The sequence below is a fragment of the Equus quagga genome, chromosome 5 (assembly GCF_021613505.1).
Source record: "Equus quagga isolate Etosha38 chromosome 5, UCLA_HA_Equagga_1.0, whole genome shotgun sequence".
Lineage (NCBI taxonomy): Eukaryota > Metazoa > Chordata > Mammalia > Perissodactyla > Equidae > Equus > Equus quagga.
The window spans coordinates 114,548,975-114,567,332 of record NC_060271.1 but is presented as its reverse complement, the minus strand read 5'-3'; the positions used below and the strand labels follow the sequence as shown (position 1 = coordinate 114,567,332).

Below are 18,358 nucleotides of genomic sequence, written 5' to 3'. Positions count from 1 at the left end.
GGTTTGGGCATTGCACGCCCTTTTCAAATGATTATATTCAGAAATACTTGACAAATATTTTATCAACGAATACAGGTGTTCATTCCAGTAATATTTTTAATAGCAAAAGATTGAAGGCAACCTACATGTCTATTAGTAGAAAAAATAAGATTTAATAAAAGATGAGGTCATACTATGAAAAACTGTGGAGACAAAGGTAAATTTGTAGATAAAAGGCATATTTAACATGGAAGTATGGCCATAACATATTGAGTGAAAAAAGCAAGCTGAAGAATAAGAAGTACAACATGCTTTAATGCACATTTGTTTCGGGAAGCAGAGAAGGATACACATGAAGCTGTAAGAAGAGGACAGAGGTCTCTGTTACGAAATGAGGCTCTATGACCATCCTACAATGAACAAGTGTTACTTCTGTAATTAGAGCTAAAGTAAAAACAAAGGAATAATAAAGAGGAAAAAACTAAAACATGTTCAAAACTTCCTTATATCTTGCAAAACTCACTTATCAAAAGATCGTCAGTCCTTTTGCATTTGATATTCAGGTTTTTATCCAAATTGAGTGAAAATGCTGGTGAATTTGGGGTTGACCAGGAGTCAAAGGCTGGGATTTGCTTCAAAACCTCTACCCCACTAAAGATGCTTTAAACACCTTGAAGATAACCTCAAATGTTAGTCTTTATTTTTTTTACCTGAGAAATAGGCATCATCAAATATAGATGCTTTATCTTGAAAGTTGGCCAAAGATCATCAATGTAATTACCTGGGAAATTCCAATGGAGGGAAACACAAAACCTTCCATCTTAAGCATTGATTAAGGTTAAAGGAACAGCTACCCTTTTCAACAAACAAATCTCAGACTCTCTAAGGCAGAAAACCTGCACGTAGAAGACTCTAAATTTTCTCATCTTTTTGATACTCACTTCCACTACCAAAAGAAAACTCAGGGGGGCTGGCCCCCTGCTGGAGTGATTAAGTTCCTCCACTCTGCTTTGGGGGCCCAGGGTTTCCGCAGTTCAAGCACGGACATGGCACTGCTCATCAGGCCATGCTGAGGGGGCATCCCACATAGCACAACCAGAAGGACGTACAACCAGAATATACAACTGCGTACTGGGGGGCTTTGGAGAGAAGAAGAAGAAAAGAAGATTGGCAACAGATGTTAGCTCAGTTGCCAGTCTTAAAAAAGAAGAGACTTAGGGAGTTGTAAATAAGTCAGGCATACTTGAAAAATCCTTTCTTCAGGAGTTCCTATATGCCTAGACTCAAAGGGTTTGAGGTTTGTAAATAAAAGGTGGCCCTCTATAAGGAGTGGCAAGTGTAAGCAAACTCAGAGAAATTCATTACATGGTGCATTTTAACTATCTAGGCACCTGCTTTGCCTAGAAAAACGGCTTGTTTTCATTTGTCATCACTAGGCCTCAGAAAGCTAGGCCTTAGCCACCACCTGGTGACGCTGATGACGCGCGATGTCTCACAGCAGCCTTAATTAGAAAGGCTCAGCCGGCTCCTTTAAGAAGCAGACTCACGTGGACGCTGTGTTGTATGCTCTCAGCTGGGTGGGGGGGGTGTATCCTAAGCCTCCCCACATTGGCCGTCTTGGGAGAGGGAGGAGAGTTAGCCTCTTTCATTGGCTGTACGAGCCCGAGGTGTTGGGTCAGGGGCGGGGCGAGCGGCCGGGAGCTTACCCTGGGTCTGCGGCTTCTGGAAGGGGTGGGCCGCGACGCGAAAGGGAACGGGAGTGGGGGAGGGTGAGCCAGGAGAGGGGCGGGGCCCAGCTGAAGGGGGAGGGCGCCAGGGAGGGGGGCGGGGCCTAGAAATGAAGGGCGTTCGCAGCCAACCGGGAGAGCCGACTGTTCGAGGGGCGGAGCTACGCTCGATGATTGACGCTGAGGCCCTACCAGGGAGAGGCGGGGCCAAGGCCGGGGCCTGACTCAACCTGGAGACTCGGGTGACCGAGGGGCTTCATCCTAGCTGAGGAGCGAAGAGCCGCTGGCGGCCGCGGATCTCACAGCCGTTCGGGGTGAGTGCAGCGGGCGGGGGCTGGGCTCGGAACCCGCTGGGGACTGAGGAGCCCTCTGGGTCGGCGGCTTCGAAGCACTCGGGGATCGGCCTGGGGCGGGGGGCCCAGGAAGGAAGTGCCTCTTCCTTGCCGCGCTCCCCCGGGGTCCCAGCGCGGCGCCCCCGGCCCCTCTGGGCGGGCCCCGGCGCCGGGGCGGCTGGCGGACGAGCTGGCCTGTTTCCTCTTTGTGAGGCCCAGGCGCGGCGGCCGTCGTCGGCCCGCCCCCGCCGCGCAGCCGGGGGACCGGCGACCGCAGCAACCGCGACCCCTCATTCGGCGCCCGCGCCTCCCGCCGCAGTCACCCACCGCGGCGGGACCCCAGGCGCCGTCTCGGAGGCCCTGCGTGTCGCGGCGAGGCCTCGGGCGCCCCCTCGGCGGGCAGTTTGGCCGGCGACCCCCCGCCTTGGCTGCCCCGCCCCCACGGGCCGCGTCCCCGCCGCAGTGTCGGGGGCGCGCCCGGGGTTCCGCGCCGCCGTGGTCGCCCCGGAGGCCTGGCCGCCTCGCCGCGACCTCGGCCCCCCCAAGTGAAGTCCGAACTCGACGCCGAGGTGTGGGGCCGTGATTACGCCACGGCGGGGCCCGTGCTCAAAAAGGGCCACATCTCCGGCCCACTGGCACTTGCCACGGGCGGGGGGCGGCGCTGGCTTTTGTTTTCTGCCCCGTAGGCCCCCTACCCTCCTGCTCTCCAGCTGACCCCTGGCCCGAAGGAGGGGGTCCCTGCCTCCCGGGCAGCGTCGGGCGTCCCGGGCCGGGGGCCGCCCGCTCAGCTGTTTCCGGCCCGTGTTTGTTGTGCCGGAGGAGGCCCCGCCGCGCCGCGCCCGGCCCCTCCCGATTGGCCCGTGGCGTCACGTGCCCGCAATCAGCTGGGGGCAGGCGGGGCGGGCGGGGCCTGGGCGGCTGCGGGCCCAGCGGACGGGGCGCGGGGGTCGTGCGGCCGCCCGCTGCCCCGCGGCGGGGCGCGTCCTTCCGCTCCTCGCTGCTGGGGAAGGAGGCGTGCTCTTGCCGCTCCTTTATTCTACGCTCCCGCGTGGATAGGTAGGACAATGAGGATTACGAACAGCGGGAATGGAAAACTGAACTGCTACAAAGACGTGTTTAATCCTGACGCCTGTTAATCCACCCTTCGAGGGCGAGTCTGGGAAGGTGTACAGCTCATTTATTTTTAAACTTTTTCTGTTTACAGAGCCCGTTGGTAATCTGAGGATTTTTATTCTAGATCTCTTTGACAGATGGAAAACCTGAAGTAACCTCAGGCTAACCTTGTGATTTTGGAAAACTAAACTTGCTGGTGAATTAACTGGGGGTAACAGGCTCTTAGCTAACTTTGTACAGCCGCATTTGCAGTGTTTCAGCTGCATGCCAACAAAGATGAACCAGAATGCGTGAAGTGTTTGCAAGGTACATATTTGTGCCAGATGTGAAGTGTCGTGGTGGATTATTTTCCTAAAAGTTTATTGCATAATTGTACTGTGTTAGGTAAGAAGGAAATTACAAGAACTTAATGATCTTTTCTCTAGAAGGTTACCGTTTAGTGAAAAGTCATAGACAAGTGAAATTGAGTAACAATATAAAGTTAAATATTAGTAGGTTATGAAATGAGTGTTAGAAGAATTCAAAAATGGAGCCGTGAGAAATAAGAGTGAAGTAGGAAGCCTTCTGAAGTGGCCTGGTATTGATTAGACCTAGAAAATGGACAGGCTTTGGGTTGCCATTGGGCAGGCAGAAGCCTGGGAGGAAAACCAGAGGCCTGGATCATTTACAAATAGTGAGAAGTGGAGCTTGCGGAATTTGGCACGCAAAATATTTTCCATATATCCCATTATCTTTCTGGGTATGTAGTGGAACACCAGGCAGGTAAAGTGAATGCTCCTCAGAAAGGACACCCTCACTCAGCTCAGTGCCGAATACAGGCCTTCTGGTTGGCTTTTTTTAGTTTGTCTCTAGCAGCCATCTTATCTATAGGAGAGGGAGGTGATGAAACTTCCTCAAGTAAATTATTTAACTCTATAGGGGAACTAAGTAAATTGGATTTTAATAAATTTTCTCAAAAAGTAAAGTACATGCAGCGTCTTTTAAAATATCTGGATCATTGAGAACTTTTCCCTAGACTTATTTGCCTTTTGCTGTGCTTAAGTGGTGGGAGAGAGTAAAAGGTTTAGAAACAATAAGAAGGGAAAGAAAATAAGGCCAAAATTAAGTCTAAAAAGAAGAGATTGAACTAGCTACCACCCTCCAAAAAAACAGCCTTTGAGACATGAAGCTAGTCCTAAATATATTCATTAGATGTGAAGATAGTCGTAATTATATTCATGGCCAGAATATCATTTTAGGTTTTATAGTGCCTAAATGGCTATATAAATCAGTACTGTCAGTTTCTCTGGTAATTCTTTGTGGTAATGTCAGAACTGAACCTGGGCTATGCCTTGAACTTGCTACTTGACACCAGAATCAGGAAACTAGTCAGTTAAATTGTACTTGGCTTCATCCAATTAGAGGCTTTTTTGAGTCATGGTATTGCATCACAACAAATGAGAGACCTTGAATTTGTCTTACCAGAAGTTGTTTTGGGGAGACTACCAACTCAGATTGTTTTAGCTGACTCACAGAGTTATCTGACTGGTCGCCTTATCTAGTAATTGCTAAACCATAAGTATTATAGAAATATAGTAAACTTGAAAAACGTTTAAGAACAACAAAGGCATTATTTGAGGGGCAAGAACAAAAATATAAAAGTTACTGGCAAATGAAGACCTGATTCCACAACCAGAACATCATTTGACACACCAGTAACTGGTCAGGTATTGCAAGGGAATTCATAAGAGGAAAGAACAGCTTTCTTGTGTTACCGAGAAACCTTGGCTTAGTGAAAATTTTGTACAAAAACTGGAAAATTGGCTTTTAGGGATCAAACTTAGTTTATTATTTTCCTTTGTAGGTTTTCAGTAGAATTTAATCACAAATCAGTATGAAAATAGTTGATGAAATTACAATAGCACTAAATGTTAATTATAGTAATCAACCCAGCGCTGTTAAAAGTTCTTTGAGTTTTGTTCCTTTGTTTTGGAAAGGGCAGATACTGAAAACCAGATATACAGGCATGCTTCTGCATGTTTCCATTTTAGTAGGACCATTGCAATATACACCCTCCTCTGCAAGGGTAGACTGCTTTAACCCTTTCTGCACAGTCAATTCCCTGCAGAACAGGGAACCCACCATCCACCACCTTCTGGTGTGGTGGAAAAGCCCCTCTCACCTGTCCAAGGATAGATAGAGTTCTGGTGGCCCGTGTGTTCTGTGGTCTATGGAGATGCCCTGAGGAAATAGTTCCTTTTCAAAGGGAAAGTCTGTCTGTGAACTGGGTGTTTTCCCATCAGAGGGTCCATAGAGATGCAAAGCAATACCTACTATTCTTCTCCCTGGTATTTTTAGGGCTGGGAAGTGTGACGCCTCCTTTGGGCAAATTCTGCTTGCCAGGGTTGAATCTTAACTGGATTATTAATTATAGGGAGGGCAAGTACCTATTTTAAAACCTAGAACTGTGACACTAAGAATTTGAGATGCTTTAGAAGGTTTCTAACCTTCCTCTTGTAATTTCTGTCATGTGGTCACTTAGCTTTGCAGTAATTAACAGGAGGTGAAGCCAACAATTAATTATTGTTTATTTCATACCCTTTCTGAGCCTAGCTTTCTTCACCTGTAATAGGAGGGGGAAGTTGTGGTGGGGAATGTTGAAGAAGGTAATCTAATTTTACTAGATTTACCTTTATTTAGCATTTACTGTGTGCTGGGCACTGTTCTCAGAATGTATTATCTCGATTTAATTCTCTCAACTCAGAGGTGGATACTGCTATTCCCATTTTACAGATGGAGAAGTGGAGGATACCTTCCCCAAAGTTTACACAGCTTTTAAGGGGCAGAGCTAAGAGTTGAATCCAGGCAGTCTGGCTGTGTACTGAGTTCAAGTATCTGGGCTACATTGTTTAAATCCTGGGGGTCAGGAGAGAAGGAGGCAGCGGCTGGGTATATATTATCTGTTTTTATGATCTTTTCATTGTTGATCTTCAGCATGCTGAACTGATTACAGAAAGTTAAAGATTTTAACTAGAAAATCCATGGAGAAAAGGAGAATGGGATTAAATTGATCTTGTCCTGCACTCCTATTGATCCTTAAACATGAACACTGACCAAGTTTACTTTTTCTCTGAGAAAACTGTCTACTTTCTAAATGAAAAGCTCTTTCACTGTCTGAACAAGTTTTAAGCAGGGGTTGGCACACTTTCTGTCAAGGGCCAGATAGTGAATATTGTGAACTTCGCAAGCCACAAAGTTTCAGTCGTAACTACTCAAACTCTGCCATTGTAGTGAGAGAGCAGCCTAGTATAAACAAATGGGCGTGGCTGTGTCCCAGTAAAACCTTATTTATGGACACTGAAATTTGTATTTCATGTAATTTTCATGTGTCACAAAATATTCTCTTCTTGATGTTTTTTTCCTACCACTGATAAGTGTAAAAACCATTTTTAGCTTGTGGGCCATACCAAGAACACGTGGTGAGCTGAATTTTGCCCATAGGCCTTAGTTTTCGGACCCCTGCTTTTAAGGACAATATTTAGCAATGAGTCAGACTATTGAACAAGATACCATATTTAATTTATAAGTGTATGTATATATACACACACATATATATGTATGTAAGTCAGTCTACATATACATACACACCAGTGCCAGCAATGAATAAGTGGAATTTGAAATTAAAAACACACTACCATCTACATTAGCATCCAAAAAAATGGAATAATTAGGTATAAATCTAACAAAATGTGTACAAGATATTTATAAGGAAGAGTACAAAACTCATGAATGAAGTCAAGTATGTGGAGAGAGATAACATGTTCATGGGTAAGAAGACTCAGTGTCAAGACATCAGTTCTCCCACAACTAGAAGGACCTGCAACTAAGATATACAACTGTGTACGGGGGCGGGTTGGGGAGATAAAAGAAGAAAAAAAAAGACATCAGTTCTTCCCACCTTGATCTGTAGACTCAGTGCAATCACAATCCCAGCAGGTTACTTTGTGAATATCTACAAGCTGATTAAAATCTGTAGAAAGGCAAAAGACCCAGAATACCCAACACAGTAGTATTGAAGGAAAAGAATAATGTCAGAAGACTGACACTACCTGACTTTAAGACTTACTATAAAGCTACAGTAATCAAGACAGTATGGTACTGGCAAAAGAATAGACAGATCAATGAAACAGGATAGAGAGCCCAGAAATAGACCTACATCAATAAAGACAACTGATCTTTGACAGAGGAGCAAAGGCAATACAGTGAAGCAAAGATAGTCTTTTCAGTAAATGGTGCTAGTATAACTGGACATCTATGCAAAAAAATGAACCTAAACATAGACCTTACACCCCATTTGCAAAAATTAACTCAAATCACATACCTTAATGTAAAATGCAAAACTATAAAACTAGAAGATACGTAGGAGGAAAACTAGATGACCTTGGGTATGGCAGTCACTTTAAATACAACACCAAAGACATGATCCATGAAAGAAATAATTGATAAGGTGACTTCATTAAAATTAAAAACTTCTCTCTGAAAGACAACATCAAGAGAATGAGAAGGCAAACCACAGGCTGGGAGGAAATATCTGCAAAAGACGTACCTCATAAAGGACTGTTATCCAAAATATACAAAGAACTCTTAAAAATCAATGATAGGAAAACAACCTGATTAAAAAATGGGCCAAAAACCTTAAAACACCTCACAAAAGAAGATATACTGATGGCAAATAGCATATGAAAAGATGCTCCACCTCATATGTTATCAGGGAAATGCAAATTAAAACAACAATTAGATACCACTACACACCTATTTGAATAGCCAAAATCCAGAACACTGACACCACCAAATGCTGACAAGAATGTAGAGCAACAGAAACTCTCATTCATTGTTGATGGGAATGCAAAATGGTATGGCCACTTTGGAAGATAGTGTGATGGTTTTTTATAAAACTAAGCATATCATATGATCGAGCAATTGCAGTCCTTGGTATTTACCCCAAAGGAGTTGAAAACTTGAGTCCACTAAAAAACCTGCACATGGATGTTTGTAGCAGCTTTATTCATGGTTGCCAAAACTTGGAGGCAACCACAGTAGGTGAATGGATAAATGAACTGGTACATCCAGACAATTGAATAATATTCAACACTAAAAAGAAATGAGCTATCAAGCCATTAAAAAGCATGGAGGAACCTTAAATGCATATCACTGAGTGAAAGAAGCCAATCTGAAAAAGCTACATACTATATGATTTCAACTACATGATGTTCTGAAAAAGGCAAAACTATGGAGAGCAAAGAAGATTGGGGTTCCCAGGGGTTGGTAGAGGGGAGGGATGAACAGACGGGGCACAAAGGATTTTTAGGGCAGTGAAAATACTCTGTAATAATATAATGATATGTGTTGTTATACCTTTGTCCAAACCCATAGAATGTCCGACACTGAGAGTGCACCCTAATGTGAACTGTGGACTTTAGGTGATGATGATGTATCAGTGTAGTTTTGTCACTTGTAACAAATGGTGGGGGATGTTGATAATGAGGGAGGCTATGCATGTGTGGGAGCAGGGGATATCTGGGAAATCTCTAACTTATTTTGTTGTGCACCTAAAACTGCTCTAAAAAACCCTCAATTTAGAAAAATATCTTTTTTAGAAAGTTGTTTTATTGACCTGGACTCAAACTAGGAAATTATATGGTCCATAATGTCTAATTTTTAAAATACATTCCTGGAAACTTTGTTTTTCATGGATTTCTGAAAGAGAAAAACTTTTTTTCTCTTACAGATTCTGTAAATCCTGTAAATGTTTTGAAAATTCTGTAGAAAAGAAAGAGGTCCTAAGAGTGTGATTGCTTCACCAAAGTCTCCTATTAAAATAGAAATTGAAAATTCTAGGTAGCTAAATGTGCTGTTTCTTGAAGGGGGTAGGAATTGAAAACAATTACTGAAGTATGAGGGACATAACATCTAAATGAGTTTCACTTACGTTTTCAACCTGGCCCTCACTGTTTCCAGTAATTTCAGATAAACTGATAAATAAGCTCCTAGTTCAACAACCAAGTTTGGTACTTTTCTTATTTCAACCTTTTAAGGATTTTAATAACCTGGAACTAAGAAAAGCTAGTACCAAAAAGGCCTTAATTATAAAATTATCTAGGGAATGGTACTTACAAAAATTAAGATTATTCAGTTACTGTTTTTTGCTTGAAATGTTGAAAAGGAAGAAAGTGTCTTAAAGCTTTAGCTATGATGAGTTTGGCCCTAGTTATGGTTATAAACTTGAACTTCAACACTATCAGATACTAAAGCACACATTTTATTACTTAGGGACACAGTAAGATGCCCCCAGAATCAACACAGAGGATATTAGTCATCTTTGAAAGCAGCTCATTCTTAGGGTGTTTTAGAAATATGTGAGATTTGGGAGCCTTCTAAGTCCCGAGCAAGGTGATTAGCATATCTGGGAAATATTTTGGATGTGAAGACAATCAGAAAGTGGATCAGTGTTTGCCTGTGGCTGGGATGGGAGGAGAGCATGACTGCAGAAGGGGTTGTGGGAGGTGGTGGAAATCTTCTGAAGCTGGTTTGTGGTGATGGTAGCACAACTTAGTAAATTTACAAAAAATCATTCAGTTGTACTCTGACAGTGGCTAAATTTTATGGTATGTAAATTATTCCTTTAAAAAAATTTTCTTTTTTTTAAAGAATCAGCTATACTCTATCCTGTCAGGAAAAAAGTTTCAAAGTTTGTAGAGGGGTGGTCTGTGTGAGCTCTTTGAATGGGATGGCTGGAGTACATGCCTTTGACCTTATTTTTGTAGCACTGTCTGGCACAAATGGAGTAGTACCTGTGAATTTATGTTGCATTTAGTAATAATAGACACTCCCTGACCACAAGAGGTTTATCTAGAAGTGATGAGAATTTGAATTAAGACGTTAATGAGGGGGAGGGAGGAAAGACCTCCAAAAGTGATTTAGAAGGTATTATTGATTTTGCATTTTCTTTAAGAAGTTGCCAGGGTTTCTCGTTTAGGAGAGTGTGTGATTGGAATTGCCACCTACCAAGATAGGGAATATAGGAGGATCAGCACAGAGGCGGGAAGGATACATGATAAATCTGAGGGAGAAAGACTCTGAATCTGGAGCCGTCTGGTCATTAGAGAGTGAGTGGAGTGAAAAGAACTGGAGCAAGATTTAGTTCAGATCCCAGCTTGGCTGGTTTCAGAAAGTCACACAATCTTTATTTCTTCCTCTAAAAATACTTACTGTAGAAATTGTCAAGATTAAATGTGCTAAGTAAAGTACCAAGTATGGTATCCTATACAGTGTAGACACTAAATAATTATTAGATCTAAGGCAGAGTTCAGTATATCATCCAGATCCAGAGAAGCCTGATTCACATGTTCTGTCTTAGCATTTTAATGACCTTCCCCCTTCAAATAGAATGCCACTGTGTTATTTATGTCAGCCTCTTGAGAGTTTGGATAGTGTCAGTATTAGGTTGCGTTTCTAGCCCCTACAACGCCCAGGCTTAACACATGGAACCTAATGACCCTGCAGAAGTTTTTCTGCTTCCTAAAGACCTTTGACAGCAAGTGATGTTTTGCTTGCTTTTGCTAGATTCCCTGGCATTCTAGCTTATCTCTTGTGGCAAATAAGAACTACATTTTACAGTTTTATATACATTTATAGTACTCTATAAATGGTAACCACAACTAGGAATAGTGGTTCTGCACAGATATTTTTGGTCCTGGTAATGAATCATAATTGAATCCAGTAAAAATACTTGAGTAAAAGACTAAAAATAGACTGAACTTGAAGCAGGGAAGAGAAAGCGTGTTAAATCTATTTACCCATTTAGGAATAAAGAGCTTGCTTGTATCCAGTAGCAAATGGTCACAGCTGTATTGTAATTTTGAACCAAAGATAGAATGATGTAGGCAGAAAGTATAGGGAGAGTTCATTTTGAAGTTCAGTACATTTTCCATGATAACATTGTATCTGCCACGGTCAATTCAAAACATCCAGTTACTCCAACGTTATGATTGGAATAAATTACAGTATGAATATTTTTTTTCAAGTTTGAAGGAAAATTGGCTTTAAAGTAACGAGTCCCAGAATCCCAATCTAGAGGCTAAATGACTGCACAAATACTAGTTTGTAGAGAAATATAGAATCCGAGGACTTTGTTTTAAGAGGTGAGACTGTTGATTCCTTTCTGTAAATGACCAGTATTAGGAGAGATGACCAGAATCAACTCACAGGGTTGTTGAATGTTTTATTTATTTTGAGAGTGGTAAACTCAGATGTCTTACAGGTAAAGTAATTATGTGCAGCAGAGTAGACAGAGCAGATGGCACGGCCTTCCGGGGGAAGTTGCAGCCACCACTCAGCTCTAGTCAGTTGTTGCCGTAGGAGAACACATGCCCCCTGTTGCCAGATCCCCGTTGTTAAAAAAGCCCAACATACAGGCTCTTTAATGAAATCTCTCAAATTTTAAGTGGCGGCTTAACTTTTTTATTAAGGATGAAAAAGTGTGTGGGACAAATAAAACATCTCCACCTATGTTTTGCGAGGGAAGGGTCATTTGTTTTGTTCACGCTGTGTCCCTGCACTACCAAATGAGAGCATCTGGAAAAAGTAATGCTCTCTTAAAGACTGAGTAGGCTGTGAGTCTTACCTTTTGTTGTTATTTTGCAGAAATGTAATCAGAAAGCTAAATATCATTTCTTAAGTCTTTTTTTTACCTATGGTTTATTCATTGACAGTCTTGTTAATGCACTGGTTTTCCTTTTACTAGCTACAAATTTGTAATTATGTTCACTTGTGTTTATACATATAAATATTATATATTATAAATATATTGTATTTATATACAAGTAAATATATATAATTCAGTTGTGATTATATTCATTTGTTTTCATTCCTTATTAAACTTCCATATCATATTGTTTAATGGGAATCATTGTGATCTTCATGACAATGACATTTCGACTGCCTAATGTCTGAAGAATTTCACAGATGTAAGAAGGAATAGAATTTTCTTTTTAATTTGTTATGGAATTCCCCCAATTTAAGATGGCGATGAATTCTTATTACAGACATAGATTCTAGGGGTTTTTTTCATAGTAGCAGCTCTGTCAGCTCTGCATGCCGTTTTAAAGACATGTAATATTAAATTTTTAAAACATAGCTGCTGATAACTATACCCAGGAGTAAATTCTTTTTTAACTGAAAGCTATAGTATATTTTTGACTCCATATAGATATTTAAAAATATTGTTTTTTAGGGAATTAATTGCTGTGAATTTAAGGAGTTACATATATTAACTCTCCCAACTTTTGAAATATTGAAGTGTGATTATGCTTGTTTCAAAAGTTGGATTCAAAGCTTTTTTCCCCAAATGTTTCAGCACTTCTGTGATTTATTGAATCAGTACGATTTCTTAAATATAAGTTATGTAATAATGGCTCATGTTTCCCTTCTCTGTTCTTGTTTTCCTAACCTTATGCCAGGCCTAGACCGTCTTGTGTGTCCTCTTCTTAGAGGAGGCAGTGTACGGTAATGGAAGGATTTTGGCCTAGAGTTGGGTGAACTGCATTCCAGTCATGATTTTCTGTACTTGAAAACAGTTAATAACCTTGGATAATCTATGAAATGGGGGTGATAACCTCACACAGTTGCCATGATGATTTTGAAATAAGTAAAGCGCCACAGACTCAAACTTACTAATGTTGGTGCCATCACCTGTACACAGTTGTAGATGCACCTGATGACCAGAGACCTGCTCACCCATGCTCTCAAACCAGACTACCCTCTTCTAGTTTTCTGATTGCCCCTTTTTCTACTCTTATCTGCTCATCCCACTCATGCCCCACAAGCCTTCTCTCACATTATACGTACTCAGAATGTGTACTTAACACTTAGGCTAGACCTTTTTTCTCACCTTTTTGCATGTACTTTTCATCATTCACTTTCTGATATTCCACTTTCTTCCTATTTTTTTCATAGCAATCAAAAGAGAGGTGATAACATTCCTTGGCCTTGCCTAAGCATGTTTACTTCCTTGGCTCACTGCTTCTAAAATATTCTTAGCTTGGGTATGCCTGTTTATTTGTTCAGTGTGTGAATTTGGATCCTTTTGTTCAGAGTCAGCTGTTTCACATATTGAGTACTACAAAGTAGAGATCACATATATAGAAAAGGTTCTCTGTGACCCCTACCAAATAGTAACACATTTTTTTAAATCATAATGCATTTCTTCTCCTTTTCCCTTTGCTCCTAGGTTTTTAGAACTTCAACTGTAAAAATGGGCAGAATTTTCCTTGATCACATCGGTGGTACCCGTCTGTTTTCTTGTGCAAACTGTGATACGATCCTGACCAACCGCTCAGAACTCATCTCCACTCGGTTCACAGGCGCCACTGGCAGAGCATTTCTTTTTAACAAGGTTGGTGGGATAACCAGTTTCATTTCCTAAGTGGGTTTAGTAGATATATTTGACAGCAGTATCAGAATACTCCTCAGAGCTTAGAAATAACAGGAAGAGTTAGAATGAGAGCTGTAGTCTATAGAAATGATTGCTCACTAGCTTGTCTTTGATGGGACCTCAGGAAGGCAATACTAGAATGTGATTTTTAACCTTGGAAGTTTAAAGACTTATAATGAGAAGGGTCATCTCCATTGCTTCAGAAAACATTCTGTGTAAGAATTTGGTAGTGACTTCACAGACTTTGGAAGAAGGGGCTGAGACACTGATTTATCCTTATAGGAAGGTAGCTGTATTAAACTTGACATACACATAACTTGACATAGCTTGACAATGCAGATGAATAAAGATCATCTAACCAACTTCCCTTGCTCTAATTTCTGCTCACCAATCATCCTCCTAATTATGATTTGGATTGTCACATAAGGTTGCCGGCAGGAAGAATGTTTTCCTGATTTATAAATGTGTGTCTTGTCTGCCTGCTTCTATAGTTTCCGGCTTGCTTTGAAATTGGTTGATGTGATTATGCCTCCTGGAGTCTAATGTGTACTGACAAAGTTGAATTTCTGAATCTTTTAGGCAAAGGAACAGAACTAGTCCAAGGTCCTGCTCTTAGAAGGCCAACGAAACTTCCCCTGTGGACACCCCTCTGTTCATTTAGAAACAAGTTTTTCTCTCAGGGAATTGATATATACCCCTTGATCTCTATTTAGGTATAGAGCAGGGGTTAGCACACTACGGCAGACCAACTGCCTTGTTTTGTAAATAAAAGTTAATGCAGTACAGCCATGCTCATTCATTATGCATTGTGTATGGCTGCTTTTGCGATAGCAAGCTAAATAGTTAGAACAAAGACTATAGGGGGCTGGACCGTGGCCGAGTGGTTAAGTTCACACTCTGTTTTGGTGGACCAGGCTTCACCAGTTTGGATTCAGGGCACGGACCTACACACCACTCATCAGGCCATGCTGTGGTGGCATCCCACATAGAAGAACTAGAATGACCTATAAGTAGGATATGCAACTATGTACTGGGGCTTTGGGGAGGGAAAAAAAAAGGAAGATTAGTTAACAGCTGTTAACTCAGGGCCAATCTTCCTCAACAAAAAGGAAAAAAATGACCATATAGCCCTCAAAGCCAGAAATATTTCCTATCTGGCCCTTTACAGAAAAGTAAATTGTAGAAGATTATTGGGTATTCTGAATCATTGGAAATTCTTGATAGATTGTTTGAACCCACTTGACAACTATATATTACAATGTGTGGTCTGTAGTAGGCTTAGTCTCTCCCAGCCTATGTATAAAATGTATTTTCAGAAACAGATTTGGCAGACTTTTTATGAGATTACCTGGTCTAGTTTTTTATGGAAAACTTGGTCCAGGTTCTTTTACATTGGTAGCCTTATTTGCACTTATCACTTAATGATGAATAACAGACCCAATCCTACGTTTTTTTGACTCCAGGTCAAGGACTCTCCACTACAACCCAGAAACATAACTAGTATGTATGAACAGTGTGGCTTGGACTAGTACAATAACTCATGATTGTGTTAGATGTCCAATGTGGTGCAATTTCCAGATGTTTACCTCTCCCAGCAGCTTCTAAAAATAGCTCTTGGGTAGGATATTGTGGATTTGACTGAAGTAACTACTGCTTTTTGCTTTTCTGAAGTTGCTGTTATTGCACCAGCCAAAAATTGTGTATTTTTTTGACAAATAACTTACATGCCTTTGCAATTTTGTATTCACACGTTCCTTAGGTGGTTAACCTGCAGTACAGTGAAGTTCAAGACCGGGTCATGCTCACTGGCCGCCACATGGTTCGAGATGTGAGCTGCAAAAACTGCAATAGCAAACTGGGATGGATCTATGAGTTTGCCACTGAAGACAGCCAGCGTTATAAGGAAGGCCGTGTGATCCTGGAACGTGCTCTAGTTCGAGAGAGTGAGGGCTTTGAGGAGCATGTACCATCTGATAACTCTTGAAGAAAAAGAGAGAACTCCATCTTTTCCCAGGTCTCCTTCACTGAAAACAAAAATCTACTTACATACACTGTCACCTTAGCATCAGAGTCGGATTCATGAACTGAGGAACAAGAGGTTGTGAGAATCTAAGATGGAACCTTTCTTTCTTTCTTTCTTTTTTTAAAATTTTCTATTTTCCATCCAACAGCAGTGTGTAGAAAGAATATTATGCAGATGCCGATAATTTTTTTTCCCTATGTTTACATCTTGAGGCAGAATAGTCTGTCTGCGGCTACATGGTGGGCTATGTGGGGAAAAAAATCTGGGCTATTAGAGTGAAAAAGTGTGTTTTCTGTAAATTTTGAAAGGAAAATGTGTCAAGAGCATGGTTTTTAAACTTATTTGAGCTTCATTTTAAGACTTTTTTTAAAAACCCAATTATTTCATTTGATTTGCTAGCTTCAGAGAAGAGATCCGAATTTGTGACCAGCGCTAAAGGTTCAGTGTTAGTATGGCTTGTGCTGGCCATTGTGCCATATTCTTGTTGGAGATGAACCGTAGCACCAGAGCCCATTCTTCCTTGTCAGTCTTGACCCAAAGATGTCAGCATTCCTAGTTATTTGTCACCACATAATTGGTGTTGATTGGAAACTTCCTGAAGTGGGGCAGAACTGCTTGGTTGTCTTTTCCATGTAACTTAAGCATAGTAATATAAATAAAGTAATAGTTGGATGTTTTTGGTCCTGTGTTGCTTTTAAAAACACCTTTAAAAAGAGCAGGGTATTTGACAAGTAATTTTCATAGTAGTGTTTCTTTTCATCTCTTAAGCTAAATTGACTGTGTATAAGGTATTACTTTGTTTAAATTAAAGCATACTGTTTAAACGCACAATATTGCATTTAGAAAACAGTTGAACAGAACATCAATGTGCATTCATGCAGAAAGCATTTCATCTGCATCTCTTTTAAAAGAAGGGGGAAAATGCAGCAACCTAACTAAAAACACTGCTTCATGAAGTGTTTCTGCCTCCTCAATTTTGCATTGATTTTGACAAGTCTGTAGAGCCTAATAGTTTCATCAAAGGATTAGATCTCTTAGCATTATTTTCTCAGATCTTCCCTCAGAAGTTCAGCTGTCGAAATAGAAACTGTACTTTCCACTTGAAGGGATCAAATTTGACTCAGGGTGTTATTTTAGCCCCAAATTTACAACATTATGAAGTGTTAAAATGTAAATGTTTCTTTATCCAAACTATTTCTAGATATTCTAGTATTTGCTTCTGGTGGAAAAGTGACATTTAAAATTGGCTAATTATTTAAATGAGTGAATGGATGTTTGAGTGCTCAATTTCTAGGTCTTGGTCTAGAAAGGAAATTTGCTTCAATTAACAAAATCTGTCTCTGATATTAGAGGTAACTCCTGAGTACAGTTAAGATTGTTTCTCTTATTTGCCTTTGGGCTCTTGGTTAGAGGCATAGGTCTCTGATTAAGTAGGTGTATATTACTGCATTTGAGATAAGTGGACACAAATTCTTCTCTATCCTTCTTTTACCATGGACTAAATCTTCAAGCATTAAGAAACAGCCTTCATTCCCATTCATTTCCATACTTGCCTTTGATTATATGCAGATTCCTAGTAGCATGCCTACCTACAGCACTATGTGCATTTGCTGTCACAATAAAGTATATTTTGTCTTGCATTGGTGCAATACTGCTACTTATTTTCCACTGATCCTTGTCTAGTGATCATCTTGTCTTAATTTTTATCTATGAACATATGTTATACCTTTGAGTAGCTGTAGCTTTCTTCACTTGTCAGTAATAAGGTGACAGTCTGGCTTAGTTAACTCTACCTAATTTTACACCTGGAGATAACTGAATTTGCCAATATTAACTTCTCTGAGATTCTTTTGCCTTAGACACTGACAACTATAGTATATATGAACAAATAAAGTACAATTGTGTTGCTTAACTACAGGTACATTCTGAGAAGTGCATCATTAGGCAATTTCATCCTTGTGTGAACATCACAGTGTATTTACACATACCTGCACCGTATAGCCTACGACACACCTAGGCTATATGGCACTAATCTTATGGGGCCACCGTTGTATATGTGGTCTGTTGTTGACTGAAACGTTGTTATGCAGTGAGCGACTAAACGTCACATCACTAGGTTAGCTTTCAGGTTACTGTGGCATGTACCACAGCAACAGGTTCCTTTATGCCTTCCTTTTAAACACTATTCCATTTGCCCAAAAAAAGGCAATATGGAAGATCCAGTCAGATTGGATTATTTACAGAAAAGCAAACACTGTTCACTAGAGATGGGAAACCACTAATGGGGATGGTTTTGCTTTGGGGTGTGAAGGAAGGTGAATATACTGCATAGTAAGTGGATTACTGAAGAGTATAGAGATTAAGCCTTGGAAGACTTGAGAATCCTTTCTCTTAGTTTTAGGTGACAGTGACCATAAGTTGTGATCTTAAGAAACTTGAGTGCTTTTACTTAAAGACACTAAATTTGTTAGTAATTATGTAATGCTTTAAGTTACAATTGTGAGTGGCTGCTTTGGGATTGGAGGGGAAAATAGCAGTGCCATATCTGTTTTCTAAATTTACCTATTCATGAAAGTCATATGGGATGTTTAAATGCGGAGTCTGGGCCCCAGGCTAGGGTGGAATCAGTCCACAGGTAATTTTTGATCAGGCAGGAATGGGAAGCTACCGATTATAAAATATTCAGGGACATGTTTATGATGGTTCATTTCCA

General features: G+C 40.8%; 1 protein-coding gene across 4 annotated transcripts; it reads left to right on the top strand.

Annotated features, from left to right (window-relative positions):
* The first annotated feature begins 1,867 nt into the window (after positions 1 to 1,867).
* On the top strand, positions 1,868 to 17,285 carry YPEL5 (yippee like 5). 4 transcript variants are annotated; one of them, XM_046662551.1, is made up of 3 exons: positions 1,868 to 2,020; positions 13,419 to 13,583; positions 15,382 to 17,285. In XM_046662551.1, the coding sequence occupies exons 2-3, from the start codon at positions 13,443 to 13,445 to the stop codon at positions 15,604 to 15,606; spliced, it is 366 nt and encodes a 121-aa protein (XP_046518507.1). In that variant the 5' UTR covers positions 1,868 to 2,020; positions 13,419 to 13,442; the 3' UTR covers positions 15,607 to 17,285. The 4 variants fall into 4 exon arrangements, with proteins under 4 accessions (XP_046518507.1, XP_046518509.1, XP_046518508.1 ...); XM_046662553.1 differs by lacking the exon at positions 1,868 to 2,020 and adding an exon at positions 2,951 to 3,094; XM_046662552.1 differs by lacking the exon at positions 1,868 to 2,020 and adding an exon at positions 3,057 to 3,202.
* The last annotated feature ends 1,073 nt before the right edge of the window (positions 17,286 to 18,358 follow it).